The sequence below is a fragment of the Anguilla anguilla genome, chromosome 17 (assembly GCF_013347855.1).
Source record: "Anguilla anguilla isolate fAngAng1 chromosome 17, fAngAng1.pri, whole genome shotgun sequence".
In the NCBI taxonomy this organism is placed as follows: domain Eukaryota; kingdom Metazoa; phylum Chordata; class Actinopteri; order Anguilliformes; family Anguillidae; genus Anguilla; species Anguilla anguilla.
The window spans coordinates 1,473,274-1,493,386 of NC_049217.1; the positions used below are offsets into that span (position 1 = coordinate 1,473,274).

Genomic DNA, 20,113 nt, shown 5'->3' on the forward strand with positions numbered 1-20,113 from the left:
TCACATGAGTCTCCTGTATAAATATTCATCAAAACACGTTTGCATGCAGGCATCATGAACAGCATTGGAGAACCGATACACAGCTACTTACATGTAGATGAGGCTCCTCCCACCTTGAGGGGCTCACCGAGTGCACTCAGAGAGAAGCAGCCACGCATGGGATAACCGAGCCCATTCAGAGAGACCCAGTCCACTCAGAGAGAAGCAGTCACACATGGGATAACCGAGCCCATTCAGAGAGACCCAGTCCACTCAGAGAGAAGCAGCCATGCATGGGATAACCCAGCCCATTCAGAGAGACCCAGTCCACTCAGAGAGAAGCAGCCACACATGGGATAACCCAGCCCACTCAAAGAGACCCAGTCCACTCAGAGAGAAGCAGCCACGCATGGGATAACCGAGCCCATTCAGAGAGACCCAGTCCACGCAGAGAAAAGCAGCCACGCATGGGATAACCTAGTCCACTCAGAGAGACCCAGTCCACTCAGAGAAAAGCAGCCACGCATGGGATAACCCAGCCCACTCAAAGAGACCCAGTCCACTCAGAGAGAAGCACCCATGCATGGGATAACCCAGCCCATTCAGAGAGACCCAGCCCACTCAGAGAGAAGCAGCCACGCATGGGATAACCCAGCCCATTCAGAGAGACCCAGTCCACTCAGAGAGAAGCAGCCACACATGGGATAACCCAGCCCACTCAAAGAGACCCAGTCCACTCAGAGAGAAGCAGCCACGCATGGGATAACCGAGCCCATTCAGAGAGACCCAGTCCACGCAGAGAAAAGCAGCCACGCATGGGATAACCTAGTCCACTCAGAGAGACCCAGTCCACTCAGAGAAAAGCAGCCACGCATGGGATAACCCAGCCCACTCAAAGAGACCCAGTCCACTCAGAGAGAAGCACCCATGCATGGGATAACCCAGCCCATTCAGAGAGACCCAGCCCACTCAGAGAGAAGCAGCCACGCATGGGATAACCCAGCCCACTCAGAGATACCCAGCCACGCATGGGATAACCCAGCCCACTCAGAGAGACCCAGTCCACTCAGACAGAAGCACCCACGCATGGGATAACCCAGCCCACTCAAAGAGACCCAGTCCACTCAGAGAGAAGCACCCACGCATGGGATAACCCAGCCCATTCAGTGAGACCCAGCCCACTCAGAGAGACCCAGTCCACTCAGAGAGAAGCAGCCACGCATGGGATAACCCAGTCCACTCAGAGAGAAGCAGCCACGCATGGGATAACCCAGCCCACTCAGAGATACCCAGCCATGCATGGGATAACCCAGCCCACTCAGAGAGACCCAGTCCACTCAGAGAAAAGCAGCCACGCATGGGATAACCCAGCCCACTCAGAGATACCCAGCCACGCATGGATAATCCAGCCCACTGAGAGAGAAGCAGCCATGCATGGGATAACCCAGCCCACTCAGAGAGACCCAGTCCACTCAGAGAGAAACAGCCACGCATGGATAACATAGCCCACTGAGAGAAGCAGCCATGCATGGGATAACCCAGCCCACTCAGAGAGAAGCATCCACGCATGGATAACCCAGCCCACTCAGGGAGAAGCAGCCACGCATGGGATAACCCAGCCCACTCAGAGAGAAGCAGCCACGAATGGGATAACCCAGCCCACTCAGAGAGAAGCAGCCACACATGGAAGCTGTCTCATTTGCATCTCTGGACTTTTTGTTTCAGCCACTCTCTGAAATTTGTTTGGTAGTTAAGTAGTACTTTAGAAATGTTGGTACACGTGTTTATCCTTTGGGTATCTAAAACTACTGCAGGTGTTTGTGGTATAGCAGTTACTTGTGGCGTGCAGTTAGCCATGGTGATTGGTCAGACTTCTTGGCTATGCACCCAGCTAATGCACTAACCTTTAGTGCAGTCATACCTGTATATACACTCACAACCATCCAGCCATTTTACAGTGACACCCAGCTAATGCGCTAACCTTTAGTGCAGCCATACCTGTATATACTCTCACAACCATTCAGCCATTTTACAATGACCTGATCTGTGTAAGAGAAACTTTCCAATGCCAAACTAATGTGTTTTAAGTCTGGAATCTTGCTGACATGGAATTAACATTTGTAAAGAATGTGTAAGCCTACATGTCCTTAGACTAGCTGCAGATTGAATCACCATTATTGCATTCATACTGTGGGATCCAGACAGAAGTGATTATAGCTGCCTTGGTCAGTTAGAGTCAAAGCTGAGATAGGAGGAAAAATGGTCACTCAGTGTAACCTGGAGGATGGACAGGAAGACTCTGCAGTTATAATATTGTAACATCCACTCCTGCTCTGAAATTTCCTCCAGCGTGCTCTGCTCGCGTATCAGAGGAGAAGGATGCAATGGAAATGATTATGAACAAAGCTTTTCCCAGAATTCTGCGCTCTTCTTAAATGGCTGTCCTAAGTATGTCTGCCCTCTTCTGTGTGGTAAGGAGTTTGCAGAGGATGGACTGCTGCCAAGAAAACAAACGTTTGAGTCTCTTTTCATTGCTTCACACATGAGTATTTTTGACAGTAAACATGCCTCTGGAGCCTGTCCCCGGGTCTTTATATAGCTTGCTCTCTCTCAACCACAGGGTACAACAGTGAAGTTTGCTCCTTTGTAGGTGGTAATTACATCTGATTATGCACTGCACGGCCCAGTCAGTGTAGAGCTCTGTAGGCTTACTTGGCCCGCAGACGTGTAACTACATTTCAGTAATGAGAAAACCTGCTAGCAGCAGAAACCAATGTCACAGACAGACAATCGGGATTACAGAGGGAAAGGAGAGGAGAGAGAGACAGGGAGCCTCTGTGAAGCATGAGGGGGAGGGAGCCTCTGTGAAGCAGAAAGGGGAGGAGCCTCTGTGAAGCAGAAAGGGGAGGAGCCTCTGTGAAGCATGAGGGGGAGGAGCCTCTGTGAAGCAGAAAGGGGAGGGAGCCTCTGTGAAGCAGAAAGGGGAGGAGCCTCTGTGAAGCATGAGGGGGAGGAGCCTCTGTGAAGCAGAAAGGGGAGGAGCCTCTGTGAAGCATGAGGGGGAGGGGGTGGATCAGTCATTCTGTTCTTCACCTCTAAAGTGGAGATTTTTTCATCAAGAGTTATCAAAAAAAAAAAGTATTTTTTAGCACCTTGCAATGCATTTTTTTCAGCGGTGTTTTTCCATTGATAAATGGTGTGTGTATGCCACAGACACTGACAGATCTGTCATTTAAATCACTGTCATGTGTGTTATGAGAGTTTTAACACATGACACTAGTAATCAGAAACTGAGCCACGCAGGAGAGCAACGAGCACAGCGTGAGGCACTTTGTAACGCTGTGTTACAGCATGGTCTGCTTATACAAAATCCTCAATAACTTTTCTTGTGATGGTATGTATTCCATCTGTACCATGCCATCCTGTTCTGTCCTATATAGGCCATCATAGTCAGTGGGGAGCACTTGCTCTTATCCATGTCTTTGGAGACATTCATCTCATACTAACAACAGGTGTCATGTGCGGATTGTTAGACAAAATATAGGCCATTTTCTACACTACAAGTATCAAAAATGAAAAATATAAATTTAACAAATGTTGGATTCACCTACTTTGGAATTCCGGGCAAAATTATTTTTTAGATGCTGTTACATGCCCCAGAGCTGTTACAACTTGCCCCAGAGCTGTTACATGCCCTGGAGCTGTTACAACTTCCCCAAAACTGTTACAACTTGCCCCAGAGCTGTTACATGCCCTGGAGCTGTTACAACTTGCCGCAGAGCTGTTACATGCCCTGGAGCTGTTACAACTTCCCCAGAGCTGTTACATGCCCTGGAGCTGTTACATGGCCCGGAGCTGTTAAAACTTCCCCAGAGCTGTTACATGGCCTGGAGCTGTTACATGGCCCGGAGCTGTTACAAGTTTCCCCGACTACAGAGCAAGTTGTAACATTGCACTTCTGCTACTTTCTACTGAACTGTAATGGAAAGAAATGTCTGAACTGTATTGAGGGTCTGTAGTCATAGCAAAGACTTGTATCTTGTTTGCGGGTGACAAATATGTACTCTAATATGCGTGCACATATTTTAAATGAGCGAAAACCAACTGTTCGGGTGTGCCCCGGTCTCCACTGCTTGCTGCTACAAAAAGACTTTTTCTAGAAAGAAAGGGAACTGTAACAATTACCAGACCATGATTTTGCAATATGGACTGCCTAAAATGGACATTAGATTGATAATTTCATGAACAAGGTGAAGGTTCAGGAAACACCGGTGTTCTCTATGCCGTTGGATGATTTAAAATATATGTCGGGAACAGAAATTAATATAAGAATTATGTGACAGCTGCTGGGTAAACTCAAGATTATTTGCAAAGAGGTCGTTATAACAAAGGAGAAGATGCCGGATAGTTTCCTATTAAGGCTGCTGATATGTAGGAGAATCAAGCTGCTCATGTCTAACCTGACTCGGGTGTAACTCCCAGTGACTTGCTGAAATAAAGACTTCTCTTATTTCCTCACTGCATCTGAAGAGACTGAAGAGATAAATTATTTTCCATGACCAGAGGCCACAGGGACGCGTTTGTGTCTGTCGGCACTTTTCGGTCAGGGGCCGAGAGTTCCAGGCTTTTCTGCAGCTGAATTGCCAGTAATCTCCCACCTTACCACTTCCTGTTTCCTCAAAGGGGCCAGAAGGAATGTGAAGGACCTTTTTTCTGCTCTCAGATCCCACGCCTGATGGGAATATCTTGTGTATCTGAGGTTTTTTTTTTGTTTGTTTTATGTCACTTCAGATTGCAGCTGTGCTCTCTCTCTCATTCTGATTTAAAATGATATAAGATAATTATGACTGTCTGTCCTTTTTCTCACTCTGATACTCTATCTCCACTCTTACCCAACCCCTCCCTCTCTTTAAACATTCCTCTAAGGGAGGGGAATATTCAGGAGCCACAGAAGGGTGAGATAATACAAGCAAAGACCCAAGGATGAGGATGGGAGACAGGGAAAACAGAGGAAAAAGCAAAATGGTTAAAAGGGAAAAAAGAGGAAGAAAAGGCAGGAATGGGAGAGAGGGAAAACCGAGAAAGAAAATCAGGAATGCAGTCGACAGAGCCATGCTGGTTGAGGGAAGGGTGTTAAGTTCCTCCAGCAGCCCTCTGTCTGTGGCTGGGGGCCAGCGTGTCTGTGGGGCTGCCGAGTAGAACAGCTCCCAGCCCTGCTCACCATAGAGCCAAGCCATACCCAGCCCTGCTCACCATAGAGCCAAGCTGTATCCAGCCCTGCTCACCATAGAGCCAAGCCGTACCCAGCCCTGCTCACCATAGAGCCAAGCTGTATCCAGCCCTGCTCACCGTAGAGCCAAGCTGTACCCAGCCCTGCTCACCATAGAGCCACGCTGTACCCAGCCCTGCTCACCATAGAGCCAAGCTGTACCCAGCCCTGCTCACCATAGAGCCACGCTGTACCCAGCCCTGCTCACTATAGAGCCAAGCTGCACCCAGCCCTGCTCACCATAGAGCCAGCCAAGCTGTACCCAGCCCTGCTCACCATAGAGCCAGCCAAGCTGTACCCAGCCCTGCTCACCATAGAGCCAGCCAGGCTTCCTTTCCTCTTAATATTTAGCTCTGAATAATGTACTGCGAGTGCGTTACACTGGTAGCCCATGTGGCGTATGGCAGTAATAGGCGTACGTGTGTAACGCAGTTGGGGTGGATCCAAAGCAAGAATATGTTTACAGCATCCCAGTTATAGACATGTGTAGAGATCAACCCAAGAGAGAGGCCAGGGAGCAGTTTGGCAGCCTCTGAAGCAGATCGCCATAATATAAAAAAGGGAGAAAAACAGGGCGGAAGGGAGATGGAGGAACGGTGAGCACAGACCACTAGGGCACAGCACGAGCCAGGATGAATGGGATTTGCCTGCAGAACACAGTGAAGTGTGCTCAGAGCACTCTGTCACTCTTTCACAATTAACCTGATCATATCTGACAGGGTATGGTTTGTAAACCCTATAGAGGAAAAGGTTCTACACCAGGTTAACAGCCTTGGCTATCAGGCAGCATCGCAGTCGTGAGCTAGCGTTAGCCCTGAAGCTGGTTGACCAATGCCATTAGCTGGATTGTCTTTACCTAGCTATAATCTTCAGTGCTAGTTTTCTATTTTTTCAAATAATAATTTGGTGCCCAACACAAGGCTGTGTATGTACGATTTCCACCTCTAACTTGGAATGGCTGATTGTCTCCCAACCCCGTTCATGGAGCAACCCCACTGCAGGGTATTAGACCTCAGTGCAAACCACAGTCTATGGTGCAAATCCCTGGCTTTTGTGGTACCTATCTAACGTTTGATCACAACACTAGCTACCAAGTGTTTGTGTGTGCACAAATGCAGCAGAAGAGCAGATGCTTCAGTTAGCTAACTCGTCTGAAGTTTGCAAGTTGCAACCCATCATCAGTTTGTGTGCGGGGGCGTTTTATTATATGGCCAAGTATCACTTGTGCTGCACACTCTTCTATACTTCTATACTAAACTTCTATAGAAAGCTATACATTAACAGATTTAGCAATAATTTGACTTCAACATTATGACATAACAGCATAGAGATGTTTTCTGAAGGTGAACTGTGGAGTATGTGTAAGTGGTTTTGGAGCAGCATGAAGGTGTCAACTCTTCACTTCTATTCTAACCCGTGGCTCACTAGCAGGAGCTACGCTCGGTATGATGTCAGGGCTGGACTGTATCAATCAGCAATATCATGGGTGAGTCAGGAATCAGGCTAGATATAAAACATGCCTAACTATCCCTTTAAAAGCTAGGTGATGCTGCTGTCGTACTTGTTTCATCAGACATTATTATTCGTTGCAATCCACCATATGATTGGTTGTTCAGATGATGAACATGCAGCCGTAATGTATTATGGGTCTCTTGACTGTTGATTAAGCTCGATTATATACTCAAAATCTTTTGCGAATGTACTATACCACTGGGTACATTTTACATACTAAAAATAAACATATTATGCAATAGAATCATACTGCATACTGATTTTACTTGCCAGTCAATATTCTAAGTACAGATACAGTAGTATGCAGTTTCGAACACAGCCTGTGTCTCTTATAGGTTAATAACTGTGTCTTTTATAGGCTAGAAACTGTCTTTATAGGTTAATAGATTTGTCTCTCATAGGCTAATAACGGTGTCTTTTATAGGTTAATAGCTGTGTCTCTTCTAGGTTAATAAATGTCACTTATAGGCTAATAACTGTGTCTCTTATAGGATTATAACGGTGTCGTTAATAAGATAGTAGCTAAACCAGGGCTGATGTATGCAGCCAGTTAGCTCATTTAACCAGGGTGATTGATGTAAAAAAAAACTGCATACACATTGGCCCTCCAGGACCACTGTCTTAGTATTTCAGCATGGCTTAGGTCTGTATTACTTGGTTTCTGGTGTTTCTGCTTGACCCAGTGTCTTCATTTTTTTCTTACACTTCTACAACCCTCATCAAACCACTTTTCACTTTTAGGACGTTGATGTGATTTGATTTTTGTACTTTTTGAGACCTTTTTTTACGGGCTGATTTATCATACATTTCACATATTTTGGTTACAGAAATGTTTAAGCCAGGTTTGTTTGGGTTAAATGTTTCTGAGAGGTAGTTGTTATCTATTTAAATTAATGCTTTTTTAAATCGCTGCCATAACTTTAACATGACTATCAAGAGGCCTGATTTTACTGTTTCGATTAAATATTTGCAGGGCTCAGTTTTTTTTTTTTTGTTCTTAGTGTCAGTATTAAAATACAATTACAATACAGAAAAATGTGAACCCTGAATATTTCATGAACTAAGGATGTTATTCTCATTAAGTTTTTGCTGGTCATAGAATATATAACGATTTTCTGGTCACAGAATGTATATCTATGTCATATTGTGGAACGTATGTACAAAAATAATTGTGCTAACTTACATTATTACATATTACATTAATAAATAGTAATAATTACATCATTATAATCCCTCTCCCTCTTTCGCCCCCCTCCCCCTCTCTCTCATCTTCTTTCTCTCTCTCTCCCCTGTCTCTCTCTCCCTCACTCCCCCTCTCTCTCTCCCCCCCTTCTCCTCCCCCCCTCCTACTTTCTCCCCCTCCCTCTCCCCCTCTCCCCCCTCTCTCTCTCTCTCCGCTTTCCCCCTCTTTCCCCCCTCTCTCTTCCGTCCTCCCCTCTCTCTCTCTCCCTCTCCCCCCGCAGAGCCCGCAGACCCAGGTGTGTTTGCGTTCTATAGTGAGGAGGCGCAGGGCTGCCTGGGGGTGGAAGGCTCTATCCTGCGGTTGCCGGGGCAATGTGATCAGAGCGCCCAGCAGTGGACGTTTGGGTCCCACGGGCGGCTGTTCAACCTGGGCTCCTCCCTCTGCCTGGGGCTGGTGCCTGAGGAGGAGAGCGGGAAGCCCGGCTTGAGGATGTTCGGCTGTGACCAGGAGCCCGCCCGCTCGCGCTGGCACTGCAAGCTGGTGCTGGAGAGCCTGAGCGCCCACGCGCCCCACGGCTTTTTCCCCACCAACCGCACCGGCTGGAGGCTCTACGGTGACCAGCAGGACCTGTGCACCATGGCCTATCACGGTAAGCCACAGCCAAGCGCCAGCAACTCGCCTCTATGAGTGAAGCCTTTCTCCCCAGTGGCTAAAGAGTGAACTGCACCGCCTGGTTGCAAAAAGAACTTGAAACCCTGCCCACCCAATGTCAATGTTTTTATGCCTCCGCGACGGCACAGCCGTGGCCAGAGGCATTATGTTTTCAGGTTGTCCGTCCGTCTGTCCCGATTCTCGTGAACGCGATATCTCAGGAACGCCTTGAGGGAATTTCTTCAAATTTGGCACAAAAGTCTACTTGGACTCAAGGATGAACTGATTAGATCAAAGGTCAAAGGTCAAGGTCACTGTGACCTCACAAAACATGTTTTTGGCCATAACTCAAGAATTCATACGCTAATTATGACAAAGTTCACACAAGTGTCTAATAGGATAAAATGATGAGGTGATGACATTTTATATCCAAGTGGTCAATCTAGCCAGGAAAAGGAACCAGGAAAGGAGTGAATTATCACATGCATGAAGCCTTTCCTCCTGGCTAGACCCCATTGTTTAGAGATTGTACTTAAGCTGTGCCCTTTCAAATGTAAGCTCTCCCCCAAGACTTAGGTGCCGAGAGCCATTGGAAAGCAACCCTGGGTGACTAGAAATTATAATATGTGAAGAGTCATTGATCTAGCCAGGAAAAGGAACCAGGGAAGGAGTGAATTATCACATGCATGAAGCCTTGATGAAGTGATGACATTTTATATCCAAACTGGCTACTGGTTGGCGGAGGCATACAACTGCGAGGCGGTATTTCTAGTTACACAAGAAATTATGGTTTAACTAGTTAATCCCATCTCCTGTAATGTCTCCCATGGGTCTGATTTTTTAAAATAATTCTGCCAAAATTCCCAAATTTGGAAATTTAATTTCAGTGCATGCAATGTGGCTTGTCCTACTACCATATGACCATATAAGGATTTCACCATCCTCGCAGCCAGGCAGAGTGCTTCAGCAGCAGGTGTGATGCTGTGTCGTTTTATTCTTATTAGCTAGATGACATATGATCTCACCAATTTAATTCCAAGGTTCAAAAATGTTGTGTGCTGCGTTCAACTCATAGACTGTATAAAAAATAGGGTTCAATTGTACTCACCGCTATTCTGAGGATTCTTCTCTCCCGTTCTTTCTGTCAGTACATTTAAGACATTTTCAGATAAACAAGATTCAAAACGCGATTTTTGACCATTTCGGGATTTCAGTTGATTCTCATAAAGTCTCGCCTTTAATAATTTGTATATGTTGTTGGTGAAATCAGATTTGTAAGAAGTTTTGAAGCTTCTTTAAGAAGACAAGCTAGGGGGATTTTAAAGCTTACCGTCTTGCTATCGATCTATCTGTATCTAGCTAACTTGCTGTCTAGCTATCTAAAGATCTGTTATCTATCTGTCCATATAACTAGCTAGCTAGTAAGCTAGCTAGCTGGTGATCTATTTGATCTATTTTTCTATATAAATATCTCAACCCTAAACGTATCTTGCACAATTAACTTTTTTGAAATATTATGACAGTACGGTTCTGTGGTTGCACGGACACACTTGTTGTCCAGAAGTGGGCATGTCTAATTACCATGTAAGGTGGTTTGGGTGGATTTTCCTGTAGTCCTGGACTCCTCTCTTTTGCTCCACTGTGCTTGCGTTGGTTGCAACGGGCAATGGCTGCGCCCTAGTTTGGGCTTCATGCGCCAGTGAGCACTAACCATAGAAAATCAGTGGGTGACGTCATGATCACTTTGTCCATATTTTTATACGGTCTATGGCCACAACACACCTGATTGGACATTTTTTTCTACCAGTGAACCAATCACAATAGGTCAGGCACATACAAGCCTGTAGCAGTATTTTCCCCATGTGTAAATCTTTGAAACTCGGACGTCAAACTAAAGCTCGTCCAGAGCAGTTCATTTATGATAGCTGTGATTTCGGCCATTTTGGGTGGTTCTGTGGGATTGACAGCTAGGCTAGCAATGGGTTCCTGCTGCTGGGTAGCTAAGCAATCACACAGTCTCGGTTTGAATCCGGACCATGCCAGTGCCAACCGTGGCCGGTAGACCCTTCGGGTAACACGCAGGTGCCTGTTCTGCCACCCAGGGTATGGGAGAGTTCTGTTGGTTTGGGTCCACATTTCATTTCTTTTCAGCCACCCCCACTGGTCGATCGGAGGCCAAAAAGCTGTATGTGAAAGGTCTTCCTCAGACTCCACTTTATGCAAGCTTGGCTGTAGTCTGCGGTGTGAAAGGAAGAAGCTGGTGATACCACATGTTTCGTCGGAGAACCATGGATGCCCGCCCTCCCGAATCGGCAGTGGCGTTTGCACATGAATGCGGCTGCTGTTTGAGATAATTGGACATTCCAAATTAGGGTAGGAATTGGATTTGTTCAGCCCTACGTTAGTCACCAAGAAAAAAGAAACAGAAGTAGTGGGCTCCCACACCATCAAGCGCACCGAGCAGAAGACCTGCAGCCCTCGAGGCAGTGCTGGGCCAGACTCCCGCCATATTTCCAAAGACTCACTCCGGTGAATATTTTGTGGGTGTTTTTTGGCTGTGATTTATGAAAATTGCAAAACACAAAGATGTATAGCTTGCAGTCAGTTTTTTAAGCAAACATTCTTTTGATATAACGACAGGGTGTAGCTGAAACAAATAGTCACATGATATGATGTGACAGTTTCTGTGCCTGTATGCAGATGTGTTTCTATGAATATTAATGCGGGAGACTCGTGTGAAAGCAGACACTATACACCCACGCCTCGTATTTCAGTTTTTAAAAGGAAAAATATACTCTGCTGGAGGGGGACTTTAAGCCTGCTGGTTCACCAAGAATCCAAACCTTCTGCGGACTGCGGATTCAGAAAAGCAAGATCTATTTCCATTTTACACAGTATAAATTCTTCTGGTTTGATGCTCTGATTGCCTGCCTGAGGAGCTGGACTGTCCATTGAGTCCCAGGTAATTAGCTCTATATACTTCAAGCCAAACAGTACATGATTAGACTATGCCACCTGAATGTGTTCATGTAAAAACCATTTTTAGCAGCAGGTGAATATTGTGTTAATCAAAGTTGGTGTCTAGTGAGACAAATAGAGTGGATATTTTCTAGGGCATAGTTTTAAGTTACTATTTAAACATGCTAGTTCATCTTTTCATTATTTACTTTTTGGTGCTGGCTAAAGACAAAGACATCCACTTGCATTCATCCACCCATTGATGATACATACCTGGTCGTGGGAGGTGCTGGAACCTTTCCCAGCATGCATTGGGGGAGGAACACACCCTGGGACCAGTCAGCAGTACATTGTAGGGCACACACACCGTTCACTCAGACCTAGAATTTAGACTCTTGAATTGACTTGACCTGCATGTCTTTGGACTGCATGAGGAAAGCAGAGTACCCAGGGGAAACCCACGCAGACATGGGGAGAACATGCAGACTCCTCCTGCATTCATTAACAAAGAGAATGTGTTTTTTTATCATTGCATACCTCTGCATTCATACTGCGCATGACACATTCACTCAGTCTTAGAGGACAGCATCAGCTTTGCTATTGGCTGCCTTGTATGTCAGTTATAAATGGGACATGCCACATGGCAGGACCTCTTCGCAGTACTCTTCTGCTGTCTGAGCATTCATTTTCCCCTCTCTGTGCCAAACTCAGTTTCCCAAGTCAACACTGACTGAGAAAAAGAAATACCAATGATATTAGTCATGTGTTCTACCTTCCAGACTCTGGACTATTCCAGACTATTTGTTTCTCTCAGAGAAGGAACTCTGAAAGGCTCATTTTGTAATAATAACTTCCTCTTGCGTTGCATGTTTGTATTCTTCTGTGTTCCCACTTAGAGTCTTGCCCCTTGTGTCCTGGCCAGCCAAGTTATTCTCTTCCTCATTAGCGTTTGCTTCCCCCTCTCTGGTTGGGAGGAATGTAGTCGGCGCTTATGCGAGGCCTTAGCCATTTTCCAGTCCAGCCTCGAAACCCGCTCAGTGAAAACAACAGGCCATTTTCAGGGACTCGTTTCTCTGGATGTCTCCAAATGCAGGGCGGCTGCCAGAGAAAGTGCAGTAGATTTCCTGATGAATGAATCAGGTGTTGAATCAAAAGCGCTCATACTCAGGATTCTGGATTATTGAATCAGGTGTTGAATCAAAAGCGCTCATACTCAGGATTCTGGATTATTGAATCAGTTGTTGAATCAAAAGCGTTCGTAAAAGCATTGCAGAAAAAACTGCAACCTTGGATATTAAAGATATTATTGTTCAGTCATTTTTAAGAGTTATATTATTAGTTATATTACACATATTACACAAAGGGCCGAAGAAAAGAGATGCTATGACATCAAGCCTGTTTAATTCACTTGAGATTTCAGATTATTTTATCCTGAGGGTTCTTGTACTGTTTTGGTATTTGCTTTTTGGAGACCGGAATGCTTAAATAAGCATTATCGCAATTGCATTTTAACCAATCAGCTGTGCACCCATTTAGAGGGCTGCCGATCAAAAGTGAACTTGAAATGAATATCCATACGGAATAAACACAGTCCTCCCACTCTCCTGTTTATGAATTAAATAGGTTGCTTTGCATCAAAAGGAAATTCTATCTTCATTTTGTGACTGAACAGTTTATTGCATACTGATTGCATTGTGTCTTCAGTCCTTGGATTGTACACGATTCTTCTAATTGTTCAATTAGTCTAAATGTACTAATAATAATAATTTCTGTCAGGGCCACTGTCATCAAGTAGAACTTTATTGACAATAAAGGCAATACAGTTATGTTTGGCGGTATGGCTCTGTTCTGGAGCTCTCCCGCCAACCACGCAGCCCGCGTGGATAAGGCCGGGAGGCCAGCAGCCAAACCCCCCCTAGAGGGGTACACACAGAACAGATCCAGCAGCAAAGCAGTTTTTAACACATATGAATGGAGCAAATGCAATTTCTTAACACATAAGGATGGAGAATGCAAATTCTTGACGCATGGGGAAGGAGCTGGGGTGGTGGAGGGGATTTACGAAGCAACGTGCAGCGCTTGCATGCAGGAGGAGCAGCCGAATGAGTAGAGGGAGGCTGTTTAAGTAGACCGCCCTGTTAGTGAATGTACTGTGATAGGCTAACATCACTCAGCTGAGCCCTCAGCTGATTCGGCCGGAGCGCTTGACTCTCGTGACCTGCCAGAACTACGCGATGCTCCATTTCTGTCAGGGCCACTGTCATCAAGTAGAACTTGACAATAAAGGCAATACAGTTATGTTTGGCGGTATGGCTCTGTTCTGGAGCTCTCCCGCCAACCACGCAGCCCGCGTGGATAAGGCCGGGAGGCCAGCAGCCAAACCCCAAAACAACCATATGCCGATATGCTATCAATAAGTGTCTCCGGCCGATGTGATGACTATGTGTACGACCACCTGGAGGAAGCCCTTCGTCCAGTCGAGCCTTTCGGCTTGAGGCCGTCTATGTTTTTACATGGATCAGTGGTTATGTGTACCAACGCATGTTGGACATTCCCTTGAGGCCAATACTTAGATGTAATATTAATTAATAACCCCAAGGAACATACTATGTGGTATGATATTAGGCTATGTGTACCGACGCTGTCGGTATTTCCCCTCGAGCGCCACGATTTGAATTAACCGGGGGAAATATACTACCGACTACGTCAGTGTAAATGAATCCTCACTCGTTGCATAGGCCAGTAGTAGCAGCAGCAGGAGCGTGGTGGCAGTAACGCAGCAGCGTAGGAGCCATAGTGCAGCAGCAGTAAGAGCAGTGATGTGAAGCACGTGTTCAACGATGACGTGATGACTATGTGTACGACCACCTGGAGGAAGCCCTTCGTCCAGTCAAGCCCTTCGGTTTGAGGTCGTCTATTTTTTTTATTTTTTTTTATAATGGATCAGTGGTTATGTGTACCAACGCATGTTGGACGTTCCCCTGAGGCCACTAGTTAGATGAATTATTAATTAATAAACCAGGGGAACATACTATGTGAGATGTAATATTAGGCTATGTGTACCGACGCTGTCGGTATTTCCCCTCGAGCGCCACGATTTGAATTAACCGGGGGAAATATACTACTACCTGCATCAGTGTAAATGAATCCTCGCTCATTGCCATCCATACAAGCATGCATGGACAAGACCAGGAGGGGGCAGCAGCAAAACCCCCCAAAGCAAACATACGCCGACATGTTGTTAGTACTTAGTCTCTGACATAGGGCGACATAGCTCAGGAGGCAAGACCGACCGTCTGGCAGTCGGAGGGCCGCCGGCCCAAACCCCGCCCTGGGCGTGCCGAAGCGTCTCCGAGCAAGACACCCAATCCCTAACTGCTCTGGCGAATGAGAGGCATCAATCGTAAAGCGCTTTGGATAAAAGCGCTATATAATGCAGTCCATTTAGTCTCCGGCTGAGGTGATGACTATGTGAAATGCCATTCGGCTACCGGAAAGGCCCTTCATCCGGTCAGCTCGAGGCTGTTCTAACATTGTGGGTCAGTGGCTATGTGTACCAAGGGTTTTTTTTTTTTTTTTTTTTTTTTTATATATTTATTTATTTATTTATTTTTTATTTTTTATTTTATACTATTTGTAATGTTAAAGGCTATGCCTACGTGTATGGCCTTGGCTTCTATCAATCAAATTTATTTGTATAGTGTATTTTACGGCAGTTGTCACAATGCATTTTACGGACAACCCTGACCTGAACCCCCACAGGAGCAAGCCTAAGGCGACAGTGGCAAGGAAAAACTCCCTGTGCAGATAGGAAGAAACCTCGGAAGGAACCAGGCTCAAGGGGGAAACCCATCCTACTCTGGTCGGCTCAGGTTGTCGATTGTGACAAGCATGTCAGTCAGTGGCTCAGCTACCTCGTAAGTCCAAGGCCATTCAAACTAATCACCAAATATCATTAGGCTATGTGTACCGCAGCTTGTTCGTATTTCCCCCCAGCACAGAGATTTAAACCAATTAGAGGGAAATATACTACTCATATTAGTGTAATGAATCCTCGTTCAGTAGTAGTGCAGCAGCAGCAGCAGCAATAAACAGCAGGAGCAGTAGCATCAGCAACAGCAACATCAGCAGTAGTGGCAGCAGTACGCAGCAGCAGCAGTAGCACCCAGCAGCAGTAACAGCAGCAGCAGCAGCAGAAGCAGTACCAGCAGCAGCAGCTTCAGTAGCAGTAGCACCCGGCAGCAGCAGCAGTAGCAGCAGCAGTAGTAGCAGTAGCAGTAGCAGGAAACTGATTACAGAGGAAACATTGGCGGCTGCGATGCCGGTACTTGCCAGTAGACAGTAGCAGCCGTGCTCCTATGCTGCAAGCTCATAGCTTTTGAACGGAAATTGTCAATGCCAACGGATGAAGTACATGTCCAAAGCCCCGTAGCTTCACTGAGGATGCTGGGAACCATCACTGCTGCCGTTGCCACACTGGAGCAGGAGTGGTGGTGTAGAACTCCGGAATGGGGACCACATTGCCAATGAGACCGAGGCGGACGGCAACCAGATTTCGTCATGGCATTTCCCAATGAAGGCTCCTCAGGGCTCGCGTGGGGGCGCCACCACAGGTACCGGGTCATGGAGGAGAGGACGGAAAACAGTGCTAGTATGCAATAATGACACAAGTTTCTTCATTTTCTTAGATGAAAAGCTTGAGGTGTATATGATATATAGCTAATTTAAGCATATTTGCCATGGTGAGATCATATAAAGAACCATGAAGCATAAGGAAATGCAGTTTCCAACAGTGGGTACTCCGGGGTTGAAACACTTGCCTTAAGAGAGACCAGTTGTGAACGCAGTTATGAGGATGAATAGTCTATGAATCTTTTTTTATTTTATTTTTTTTAATTGTGGGGAAATGCCTTATGCAGAGATTGGATGAACATATTACTGTTTCTGCCCATCAGGCGTCACGATGAGGCTAATCTTGCGTTGCGCTATCGGAAGCGACTCCTACCAAACGGATACGCTGGAAAAGATGCATAGCCTGGTCCCGAAAGCCGAGACGATTGGCGATCGTGTTTTTGAGTTTCGCTTACATTACATTACAGGCATTTGGCAGACGCTCTTATCCGGAGCGACGTACAACAAAGTGTATAATCATAACCAGGAACAAGTATGACGAAACCCCTAGAGAGAAGTACCGGTCCAAGTGCAGGGAACAACCGCATAGTTCAACTTGGACCCTGAAGGTTAAACTGATTAACACTAACAACGATAACGGCAACAACGCTTAATTCGCTGACATAAGGGCCACTCCGGGCGAGGGCAGGCATCGAAGCAATAAGGTTCGAAGAATTATTTCTCAATACGTCGTTATTTAAATATTATTTAACAGTTGGGCACAGTGGGCTGCTTTAAAGGGCCACAATGCATTACTAATATGCTTACCGAATGAGTATATTAGGAGAGGAATTGGAAGCAGTTTTTTTTTTTGTTTTTTTTTATTTTTTATTTATTTATTATTATTATTAATTAATTTATTTATTTATTTATTTATTTATAATTCACGTATTTATTTATTTTATTAGCCATCGTATTGCACTCTATTTAGACGAAAATGCAATGTACGATTAAAGAAACTATGACAAGTTGCTAAAGCACATGCTACAAATCTGCCTGGAACCAGCCATACCGGCAGCAGGTCCAAGGATGACGCGCCACGCCATTCGCGTGTAGAGACGGCGAAGCCAATACCTAGGCTATGTGGAGCATGTCCGTAGCAGGAGGTATGATTTTTTCCTCAACATGTGTGCTCAGTCGTGTGGTCACATGCCTGATCACATGCACGGTGAAGAGGTCAGAGCAGTGACGCGGAGAAGGCTACATAAAATCCCTTCTCCGCTGTGATAAGCCTAAACGCCCGTTTAGGTGTTATGGAATACAACGATACACTTATGAATGCGGAACGTACGCATTCGCGTCTTGCAACAGCACAATATTGAGAGAACCAGTTGGATAAGACAACGTTAGCCTATTTTGTCTCATTACAATAAACATTACCAATCCCTAAACATTCAGCAGCGTGATCTGACAGCTAAATTAGATAGCCAACCAAATTGTATCCTCGCAGATTTAACACCAATATGAATTTAATGTTTTTATTTTTTCTGTCGCGATGATTGGGTCCTGATAGGGAACCGGCTTTTTAAGCGCGAATCGTGAATCAGTGGAGAACAACTTTCAGAAACCGAAAGTTGAAGCCGAAGCTGGTTTGCATTTACAACATTGGCTGTAGCCTACTTGCCGGTAACAGTCCAACACTCCTTGTAGTGTAGCGATTCAGCGAAGGGTAGAATGCAGCTTTGAACAATTTAGACATCTCGGCTCTTTGCAACACGCCCTGCCGCCCATGTTCAATCTGCCAAACCTATAACAGCCAGAGTTTAACTGCGATCTCGCAGCCCAATTTTTCCGGAATAACTGTTTACACCAGGAAGTAGGCATGGGGCTATCTAGTAGCTGCGTGTTAGCGACTGTCCTTAATCCGTCAGCCGTTCGTAATGAACAAAAGATTCTTTATCGATACGCCTACTTTTCCCATCTCAGCCAAGCGTGAGAACTTTGGCGTTCTCAATTCAGACATTTCCGCTTAGATTTACGTGCACGAACCCCAAATTCGCGTAAAACGGTTGATTGGAAGACCCTGCTCTGATCAAGTAGAGGATGTAGCGTACGACCCAATTCTACTGCGTTCAGGAAGGTAGCCGGAAACATTCACGCCAGGAATTCTTTAGCAGTGACGCATCTAGCTTTGACTCTGGTGGTGAGAAACTCGACAATAAGCATGCAATTAACTTGTGCCCGCATATGTTGGAACGTTTCCGCTTTTAGCGAAAGACTTGCGATATTCGTGGAACCAGCCCCTCTGTGAGACGCCCCCGCAATCGAACGTGTATATTCGGTGTTGTTAATTTAGCGACTTTTAGAGGAGGCCATAGCTACTTTCTATAGAAATATTTGGCAACACTGTATATTATGCACTTACGCTAGACTCAGAGCTCAGCAGAATTTAAATAAGGTTGATGACATTACCCGGCAAAAATCTGCAGCTAGCAGATATGGACGTGGCAGCAGCTTCCAGGCTTGAACATGGCGTCCTCCACGGAGGGGCGGCGTCGCCGCAAAGCAGCGCTCCTTGAATGAAGCTCCCTGGCCAGTTAGCAGTGAGGACAGTGCACCGGTATCCTCAATATTTGGAATAAGCCGCTTTAGACAACGCTTTGCGTGGCTGGCCCCGAAATGGATCGCCTGCCTGCTGCAGCTAGAGCTTGGAGGTAAGGAGCAATGCAAATGAATAGCGAGACTTCTTCATAGTGCCTAGGCTGTGAGCTTAGACTAGCAGCTAACATGTAGCAAGTAGACTTGGTTTAGACTGGCAACGTGCCGTAGGCTAGCTGCATTGCAGGAAGAAGCGCCGATTTACGAAGCAACGTGCAGCGCTTGCATGCAGGAGGAGCAGCCGAATGAGTAGAGGGAGGCTGTTTAAGTAGACCGCCCTGTTAGTGAATGTACTGTGATAGGCTAACATCACTCAGCTGAGCCCTCAGCTGATTCGGCCGGAGCGCTTGACTCTCGTGACCTGCCAGAACTACGCGATGCTCCATTTATGTTTCAATAAATAATGGGACAAGGCTATGTGAGTTCCTTCCTTCACAAGCATAAAACAATTTAAATAGGGGAGTTAATTTCTTATCTTTTAGATGTAAAAACCAGGTACTCTCAGGGCTTAGTGGGCATAACCCTGTTTCTCTCCGCAGAGACGTACACCATTCAGGGGAGTAACCCTGTCTCTCTGAGACGTACACCATTCAGGGGAGTAACCCTGCCTCTCTGAGACGCACACCATTCAGGGGAGTAATCCTGTCTCTCTGAGACGTACACCATTCAGGGGAGTAACCCTCTTTCTCTCCACAGAGACATACACCATTCAGGGGAGTAACCCTGTTTCTCTCCACAGAGATATACACCATTCAGGGGAGTAATTCTGTCTCTCTGAGACGTACACCATTCAGGGGAGTGACCCTGTCTCTCTGAGACGTACACCATTCAGGGGAGTAACCCTGTCTCTCTGAGACGTACACCATTCAGGGGAGTAACCCTGTTTCTCTCCACAGAGACGTACACCATTCAGGGGAGTAACCCTGTCTCTCTGAGATGTACACCATTCAGGGGAGTAATCCTGTCTCTCTGAGACGTACACCATTCAGGGGAGTAATCCTGTCTCTCTGAGACGTACACCATTCAGGGGAGTAATCCTGTCTCTCTGAGACGTACACCATTCAGGGGAGTAACCCTGTTTCTCTCCACAGAGACGTACACCATTCAGGGGAGTAATCCTGTCTCTCTGAGACGTACACCATTCAGGGGAGTAATCCTGTCTCTCTGAGACGTACACCATTCAGGGGAGTAATCCTGTCTCTCTGAGACGTACATCATTCAGGGGAGTAACCCTGTTTCTCTCCACAGAGACGTACACCATTCAGGGGAGTAACCCTGTTTCTCTCCACAGA

The 20,113-nt window shown here is 46.0% G+C and overlaps 1 protein-coding gene across 1 annotated transcript in view; it reads left to right on the top strand.

Moving 5' to 3' along the window:
• LOC118216882 (C-type mannose receptor 2-like) overlaps positions 1–20,113 on the top strand; it is an 85,834-nt gene that overhangs the window by 10,050 nt on the left and 55,671 nt on the right. Inside the window, exon 2 of the mRNA XM_035398470.1 lies at positions 8,224–8,592. Coding sequence (XP_035254361.1) covers positions 8,224–8,592 — 369 coding nt within the window. The remainder of the gene's footprint in view (positions 1–8,223; positions 8,593–20,113) is intronic.